Here is a 9,780-nt window from a genome sequence, read left to right on the forward strand (position 1 = left end):
AAATGACGACAATACAAAGTAGGTATTTTAAGCCAATGATGAATGGAGATGGGTGTAGGAGTGGCGCGAGCTTGTAGTCTTGTTAGTGACTAATGAGAAATGACATCTTGGTCAAGAAATTGTCTAGCTTGGAATAATTGAACCAACGACCTTCAGCTTTGAAAGAGATCATTTTAACCTTCTTGGCTATCCAGACAATTCATATACAAAAAGATAAACTGTGAAATAACTGAATTGCTTATGTGCAACATAGTTTATTGATCTTAAATGTGAGCATTAACTGGATGAAAAGAAATGACAAAATCGCTTGTAGTGTAACAGATGGCAAGTAAGTGGATTACGTTTTACCTTGTATTTCTCTCGAGTGCCGCAGCAAATTTCTCAGGAGAAGAAGGGTAAATAACCTTTTGAAGTGGACCTTCAAAAACATCTTGAAACTAATGTTTTCTTTGAACCCTAAGCAATTTTTAAAAATTTCCCCTTCAATGTATATGATTAAATAATTGGCAGGAAAATGTCTTAAGTAAAATGTCCATGTAAGACATAACAATGTATTTAAGTTGGGATTGTGACTTCAAAAGCATAGATACCTTTTGTAAATTATTTGTAAATAGATTTGTTCAATGCTGTTAGCTTACGTTTTATTACTTTATTAAGTGAATACAATTTAATTGAGATCCCGTTATGAACTTGTTTATAAGGAACATTTGTTTCAGATAATGCTAACCCTACAACGTCGATTCCGGTTTAGAAAGATATATTAGGCATTTAAATAGAATAAATCTAGTTTTTACTTTGAAACTACAACAAGATATTAGATACAACAAACAGGACAACAATAGCTAGTAAATGAAAGAATCTATTGTACACAAATTCGTGTTTTTAAATATATTAATACCAGACATTAATATTAATATAGATACATCTTACTCAAACTAAATCAAAACAAACTATTTTCAAGAAACCTACATGAACTATCAAATATGAAATAAAATAAATATTTCCCCAAATATACTACAGGCCTAGGTACTAAGAAATTGTCTGAAGAAATAGCTGATTTTTTGATAATTTTGTATTATGATTGTAACCACACTTAACTAATTTTTCAAACACCAAGCCTATAACAATTTTTGATATCATATCTTATAATACGAGTATTACTAACACTTACAAAGGGAACACAAAACACTGTATTACTTCTGCAAAGATTTATTGTAGAAAGGATTGTCAATGTCAACCACCAAGCAATGATCAACCATACATATTATTGGACATATTTAATTATTTCTCACCAAGGTGTTTTTGCTTTGGTTAACATTCAGGTGTAAATAGCTTTTTAGTGTTGGTCCAACTTTGTACGAAATACTTAGCCTTACAGTCCACTTTCTTAGACATTGTTTCCACCTTCTGGAAAATAGAACATGAGTAAGTTGTGATATTTTGGTTAAAATTTAAATAATTTATTCTTTTATTTTTACTAAATTACCCATGTTTCCCAAACTTTAATTCTGTTTGTTAGTTATACTCGTATTAAGTAATACGAGTATGAAGGGTATATGAATGGTTTATATCAACCAAATTTATTGAAAATTATGACTTTCAAAATCGATACCGCCTATAAGAACTTGGCTTATTATGAGGAAAATTTGTAATGCAATTCTGTTGACATATATTTTACATGGTCTCATATTACTAAATTTAAAAAAATATATCACGATGTCATCAATTATGGCCCGTTGTGTAAGGCGTAATTCAGTTGTTGGTGACAGTAAAAAAACTCACGTTTTAAAATATCAAGTAATTCAATTTAATAATGTCTAAAAGTTCATAATTGGGAATAAAAACATTATGGTTGTGACTGCCAAACATGTTTAAAGAATCAACTTTTTAATGTAAGCTCAACCATACTTTGAAGACAACGATTTCTCGTACTTTGGTGTTGCATAAAATCACTTATACATACTTAAATAACTTTCTAAAGAAAGCTGTGTATTCTGGTATGAAGTTAATATAAATTTAAAGTATATAATGTAAATTGCATTATTTTTATGGTAGTTTTACTTTTGACAGTTTTCATTTGAAGTGCATAGGGAATAATTTGTTTATTTAAGATATAAAAATCAATGTGAAACTTGTACATTCCAAAATCCAATGATACATTTAATAAGTAACTTTAAACCGTTCTATCCATTAAGTGATCCCTTGACGAGATGGTTAGTTACTATTTGCGTGTTCATTTAAAATTGATTCATATGGATTTTAATAGGTTAACCAAAATACATATCACGCAACATCAAACTAAATTTTAGTTTAAACTGTATTGAGTATATGCAGTACAAAAAAAATACAAAACCGTTACTATGAAGGGTTTTAAAGTTTACGTTTTACATTACCGTTGTATTTAAGTTACCTGTTTGTCACCACCGTCAATTGACATTGAGCCATCTTTACACGTAGAGGTGTAATTCTCCTGGGCCCAAACATAATGGTACATTACTCCCGCGACAACCTAAAAACAGTTCATGAACAATATTTTGACAAAATTATGGTTTCTCACTGTTAACATTGTCTCACTCCAATTACTTTATCTCACTCACTCCAGATTTGCAACGTGAAGGCACGAAATAGTGAGCGTGTAACATGCAGACAAGGTCGTATGCGCGCGAAATCCGTTGGCAGCACTGGCTGTAAATCAGCTGGTCAGCTGTTGTACTGTTGTTGTATCATTAAATGTAATATTAAAAGTTTACTTCTGTGTAAAAATATGTCACGTTTCTTTATCAATTTATTTGTTTTATGGTAACTGTAGGAAAAATATAATGTGCAACTCGAGTCCAAAGTGCAATTGCCTCACTCGAGAAACCATTCCAGTAAGTATTTCTCTCGAGTGAGTCAATTACTCCCTTTGCTCACTAGTTACACAAATAACTAGAGTATACTATTATATAACCTATTTACATCCCTTTTTCAACCTTCCTGCTCAACCGAGATTTACGATTGAGTTATAAAGCCGATGATCTAGTGGATAGACGAATAGTAACTGAAAAGACCCTTTCTTATGGCTCCGACCCCTCAGCGTTTGATTTTTTAGAGCTTGCTTTCAAAGATTTAGTGATGCTAGTCTTCGCTATAATGGTTCGAATATGAATTTAAAAGTTATCAGCTGTTCTTTCGTTTCGATACCAAGAGACAAAACGGTTAATGAACAACATTGTCAATCAATCACCACTCAATCTGTTTCTTGTGTAAAAAAACTACTAATTGTTCTTTTCTAAATAATGGCTGGACTATTTTAAAAGGTAAGGCCTTAGAAGAGTTAGATGGGCTGGACATGTTTTACGAAGAGAGGAGCAAAATAAGTTAAAATTAGTTTTACAAAGAAATCCCGAAGGAAGACGACCAAGAGGAAGGCCAAAACTAAAATGGTGGAGCCAAGTAAAGAAAGACATGGAGCAACTAGGAGCAACTGAGGAGGATGCAGAGGATAGAGCAAGATGGAGAGGCTTTGTTGGTGCGGCCAAATATCTTCTTAGATATACATGGCCCTGAGAGTAAGTAATTACGTAAGTAAGGCATTCCTTTTTATACCTGTTGATAAATTTTGAGGTCAGGAAGACTAACTTTAACAACACACGCCTCTCGGTCGGTGTCAAATTTAGCCTCTAAATGTTTCATCAATAGTTTTCTGCCTTCTTCGACATCTGCGATGTTTTCAGTCTCGTCTATGAGTGTGAGTCCTCCAACTAAATGTTCATTGTTTTCAGGGTCAGCCATAATCTGAAATATTCATAATTTGTTATAAATATTTAATTATGGCATCATAATTTAAATACATAAAGATTTCATTCATCTAAAGACACATATTTGTTTCATTTTTTTTCTTTTCTTTTTTAAAAAAGAGGTTGGCGGCCTCTTTTAACCTTGCATATGCCCGTCCACATAGACTAAGCGCCCGTGCGTGGATCGTTTACAGCAAAGCAAGGAGTGAGCCGGTACAGTACAAAGGTGAACTGTACTGATAAAATGTTATCGGCAGTGACCAGGATCCGAACCCACGACATCGCTGCCTTGGGCCCGAAGTCCGCGACGCTACCGACTGAGCCACCGACTCACTAAATACTAGTCCAACAGTATAATTACGTAGTTTTAAATACTTATTTTACATTGATTTAGACTAATAACTAGTTATATATAAATATATTATTCATTAGAGCGACTAATAAAAATGACGTGCATGTTCAAGTGTCCTGATACTGTAGCTGCTACTAAAGTATATTTCATAGACAAAACAAAACTAAAAAATGTTTATGTAACTTACAAAGGAGATTTGATAAACATATTTATACTAATACTAGTGGCTTGTAGGGACATAAGTCCCTAAAAAGCTCAATAATGTAAAAAAAAACATTTTAATATCCAAACAAACTCAGAAATCCTACTAATATTATAAATGAGAAAGTTATAAATGAGAAGAATTTGCTTTTGTTGATGTTATTTTCAATTAATAATTTGAATCACTCCATAGGTTTAACTCTGCTAAAGGCAGCAAAGATATAATTGTTTGTGAATAGGCCTAAATACTGGTTTATTAGGGTAGCTTTGGTTTTGTGCTTAATGGTGATAAAAAGCCTTCCCTAATTGGAATTTTGGAAATTGTCTTCGTCAAATATGAAAAAGCAAATAAAGGAGTGTTGAGGTAAGCTTGGTAAAAGCTGCTAAATTAGAATCCCTGACCAGTTAATATTTCTAAGTTTATACTCCTTGTGTTAAGGTTTAACAAAATTAGTGTAAAGTAAAGGCATCCCATTGACTAAACTCAACCCTAGATTTGTTTTCTTAAAATAAAAACTGCAGTTAGTGTAAGTTTATGTGGTGGTATTCCTTAAAGGTGCGATTAACTTTACACATTCTATCAAAATAGGCCTAACCATCGGCTGATTCCTAACTCTTTTGTGACTGGTTAGGGTTCCATTACCCAGTTATCGAAACCAATAACGAAATTACTTTTCTTCAGCATTAACATGAATATTTTTGGTTTGTTTAAGCAACGTAAAGAAATGGAAACTGCCTCTAAGTTTTACTGTTATATTTGGATGCTCCCTTTACTCTTATAAACCATACCCAGCTACTAGGAGGTCACGAATTGTGGATAATTATAGGGATGCACTGTGGATGCGATGCTACCTGGTGTGGATTAACGTCCGCACTAGTGAGTACTACGACTATCCGCAGTACTATCCTAAATAATTAGACCAATTCGTTAATTACGAGGAAAAAATGTGGTTCGGATTCCACAATAAACTGTAGGTCCCTTAGTTGCCATTAGCTGTATGGGCTATTAATTAACAGCTGTGTCTAAGGAACATGTCGGCCTTAGTCACTAACAAGACTTCAAGATCGCGCCACTCATCCTACACTCATCCTTCACTCATATTTGGGTTAAAATACGCACATAGTGGCGTCCCCATCTTAAATAATTGATAATTGATTGATAATTAATTGATTGATACACGCTAGGCTATATTACTGAAACCTTTTTTGTTTAGAGCAAGAGACGGTACCTGTTTAAAATCTCCAAACAATATTGTTTTTGCGCCCATTGGAACTTGCCATAGTACATACTTAACTAACAAATATATTTCCTGTACGCACCTATTCCATCTTTATTCCCAGGTTATTTTCTAAGAGTGGCCGTTGAGGTTATTCCACTTCATACAAAATATTGACAATAAATCTCAAATTCAAAATTCTGTTAGTAATTTACAAAGAAAGTGTAGAATAAATCTTGAACATATGTTATGAAATAAAAACAAATCAGAAGTTTTACATTTAATCTTGAACCGTTAGTTATTTAGTCAATGTGGTTATTTCATGTTAAACGTTAAAAATACACAAATTTGAAAAGTTTCACAGTAAAATTATTGATTTCAAAATTCTATAACGTAAATAAAAGTCTTAACTATTATAGGTAACGTTATCCCTGGTTTTATATAGTACATTGCAGAATTGATTGGCAAATAAGTAATCCAAATGTTAACGTTGCGTACTGGCTTGATGATAAATCACGATCAGCTGTATTGAAGTAAACAAAAATCAGCAGTACAAATTTTGTCTTACAGAATTATAATAACTAGTGTCCCTGTTGCTTGAATTCGAGCAATTGCTAAGTATTACAGGCGTTATTTTAAAACAAATAACATCCATAATTTCTGATGACTAAGATTCGACTCAAAGATTATGAAAATGCTCAAGATGTAGGGCCTATATAACAGGTCTATATAATCAACATTACTTGTATACATCTTATCATTTTTCAAAAGCTGCATTAGGTTGTCCATAAAAAGGATTATAAATAAAAAAAAAACATTATTTCTATTTCTTCTCCTTGGTGGTGTTCTATGACTTTCATATGTTTCCATAGTTTGAAAATAGGCTCTTTCAATGATTACTAAGTAATGCAGCACAGTGTTAATTAGGTTTTCTTTTAGTATATCAATTTATACAGGCTCTCTCGTTTTTTCCATGGTAATATTTACGCCAAACCAAATTCAAATGGTAAATATTTAATTTCAACCAAGTCAGTAAATGTTTGTAACAAACTGTTAAATTCGCAAACTTATTGACTGTTTACAATCAAAAAAATATGTTCTTCTTCTCACTTTTAATTTTTGGCAACAGCTGGAGTTTCATGACAATTTTTTCCCCATGTTAATCTTATGGAGAAATACGAAACTTTAAAGGGCCCCAGGGCCTCACTCTCTAATTATTTCCCTAAAAAGAAAGTTTCCTGCACAACTTCACGTTACGCTCTTTCCAATGACACCAAAAACATGTCAATCGGTTCAGTAGTTTCGGAGGAGTAATTGTCGCAAAAAAAACTGCTTGCGTATTAAATAAGTATATAGATTGTACAAAAGAGATACAAACGTTTTTTGTGGGCAACTCTTGGGATTTTCTCTTAACACTGAAGTATTTAAAGGTAACTGAGATTGTGTATGTTTCGCTATACAAATTACAGTATATGAGGTTATAATGTATAAATCAATTTTAAAAATTGAAACCTATTCATAATAACATATACTTATATAAATGTTTACAGTCTAACACATTTTTGTCATATTTAATACTAATCCAGCCGTAAGGTATTTAACCATTCAATGCACACATATATTGTATGTAAACTTCAGTTCAATTTTGGATTAAACTAAGACAATTAACATCAAACGAACCTCAAAATAATTCTTATTTCATTTTATCGACTAATAAAAGACCCGAGAAAGGTGACGCGCAATGAATATTAAACACTCACCATTGTGAAGCAGATGAGAAGAGCTCCAATGGTAAAAACTTGTTTCATTGTTAACAGCAATAATAATGTTTCGTACCTGTAAAATGGTACACAGCTTTAAATCTGTAGCAAGAGCTTTAAGTTACACATAACTTAATTAAAGCGAGGGGGTTCAAAACTAAAAGAATCACATCACCTTAATGCGTTTACTGCATTTTTAGTTATTTGAATACCAAGGATATCTTGGTTTTATTAGCAAATCTTCTGGAAAATCTTTAGTTTTTTTTTTTACTTTTATTTGTGTTGTTATCCAAAGCTACTTTATAAATATTTATGAATTTGATTTAAATGTTAAGTACATTGTTACGTATATCCTTATCTTATATTCTTCTTTAGATTTCCCTGCAATAAACCATGATTAATCTAATATTGTGAAAATGTTTACGATATATTACTGCATACAAACTTTAAAATAATGTTTTAAACACATAATACATTAAGGCTTTTAGAATTACAGTAGTGCCAACACGCAGCAGTAAAATAAAATTGTATCAATCTTGATTACAAATTATTAATTATACATAGCATGCTGAGGTCCAATCAAAGTTTCTATAGCTTTTGAAACATAACTCAGACTGTCTTAAACCAAGCCATACAATAGTAAATTATACAGTGACTCACAACAGTAGGTTAATGAAAAGCTATTAATAAAAATTTTAAAATTGAACAAAAATGATGAAACCCTTTATGTGGTTCATAACATATGCGTTATGCAATCAGATTACTATTCTCTTGCAGCATTTAGGAAACACTGTACCTTGATCTAATTATTGTAGCATATTAAGAATTTAGCCTACTAAACAAATATGTATTTATTCTACAGTAAATCATGTTGGTTATAAAATGTAACCTGAATAAGCCAATCACCACTAAAATATACTCTTACCGAGAAAAGAACGAAGTAGCTGCAACAGTCTCCTCTATAAGAATGAGAATCAACCATTCACAGTTCGCAGAAGTTACTTGGCATTCGATCAGCTGATGCTTGAGTCATTATCAGCTGTCAACATTCGTCAACACTCACTAGCGATAACAAAGACCAATATTGGACATCACATCGTGACGAATGTTTTCCACAGTTATGTTTATCGTTGGTTCAGATAACTAAATCAAATACAAGAGTTCATTGAAAATATATAAGTTTATTTTAAAAAGAAGTGTTGAAATTCTATTGTATTTTTAAGAACATTGTGATATAAATGTGATATTATTGAAACCCAATCCCCTATAGCAGTTCAACGACCTTCCATTTAAGTGGGAAATATCAGACACAATAATTGTAGAGTTTGGGGGAGTGAAAATCCCAGGATCGTGGATGAAAATGAAAGGGATAGTCCAAAACTAAATCTTTGGTGCGGTGTAATGCATGATGGAATCATTGGACCATTTATCTTTGCGGAAGAAGATTTATATTTTGTTTTGATAACTTTGATATGTTGGAGATGTTCGTAGTCACTCAATTAGAAAACAAAAACCTATGATAAATTTCCATAAAGACGTTTGAGGGATTTTTTCATCCTCCACTTCCCCGAACGCTGGATCGGGCGTGATGGCCCGACGAAATGCCCACCTTGTTCCCCTGATGTAACCCCATGGATTTCTTTTTGTGGGGATTTGTCAAGGACATTGTGTATTCTTGTGTATCCCGGATCCTAATTTACACACACTGCAGGAGAAAATCAATAATTATGTGGCATCTGTAACCCAGGATATGCTGACTTAAACCTGGGACAAACTGAAAAGATGTATAGAAGATCTGCAGGCCACTGGAGAAGCACACGTAGAGTTATACATCACGTTTGTACATAGTTATACAATCTTTATAAGTTACCTGTTATATCTGTAATTGAATCTTTATCCTACTAACAACCGTTTTCATACTATGCGGTTTCCTTATCAGACTAAGACTTTAAGGACACTCCGTACCTATTCTTTTATACATATGCAGCACAGGTAATATAATCAAATTAATGATGTAGGGATTGACTTTTTGTTTTTGCTAAAAAAATAAGTCTTCAAAGAGGCTTGTGGCAAGTTAAGTGTATATTTGCAAACAATTTTATAAGTTCATATTTTAAAACTATCAACATTTGCTCTATTGGTTGCCATGTTGTTGACAATAATAAAACATAAATAGTATCGAAAAAAATCATTAAAGCTGCTTGAGTAAGCCAGTAAAATACCAACTGCAATAGACTTTTTTAAACATATTACAAAACTAGTTTTATTTCAGAACATTGGAATAAGAGTAAGCAAGGTAGTGTACTAATGATTGTCTGAGAAAAGCCTATTCTCAACATACTTACTTACTTCATATTACTTAGGCAATAACTAGTAGACAACGGAAGAGGTAGTTGTTTACAATATGTGACAGTCAAGCTGAAAACAGCTGACTCAGACTCAGTCAAGGTCAGTCACTATTGACATCACTC

At 32.5% G+C, this 9,780-nt stretch overlaps 1 protein-coding gene across 1 annotated transcript; it reads right to left on the reverse strand.

The window, feature by feature from the left end:
- Positions 1-1,178: 1,178 nt before the first annotated feature.
- LOC129001491 (uncharacterized) lies at positions 1,179-8,361 on the reverse strand. The gene is made up of 5 exons (XM_054428802.1): positions 8,235-8,361; positions 7,310-7,385; positions 3,589-3,777; positions 2,411-2,509; positions 1,179-1,407 (listed from the first exon to the last, which is right to left on the reverse strand). Exons 2-5 carry the CDS (start codon positions 7,355-7,357, stop codon positions 1,312-1,314), a joined length of 432 nt encoding a protein of 143 aa, XP_054284777.1. The 5' UTR covers positions 7,358-7,385; positions 8,235-8,361; the 3' UTR covers positions 1,179-1,311.
- Between the last annotated feature and the right edge of the window lie 1,419 nt (positions 8,362-9,780).

The sequence above is a fragment of the Macrosteles quadrilineatus genome, unplaced genomic scaffold, assembly GCF_028750875.1.
Source record: "Macrosteles quadrilineatus isolate MER2022 unplaced genomic scaffold, UCM_ALF_1.0 Scaffold_8__2_contigs__length_117827958, whole genome shotgun sequence".
NCBI lineage: Eukaryota > Metazoa > Arthropoda > Insecta > Hemiptera > Cicadellidae > Macrosteles > Macrosteles quadrilineatus.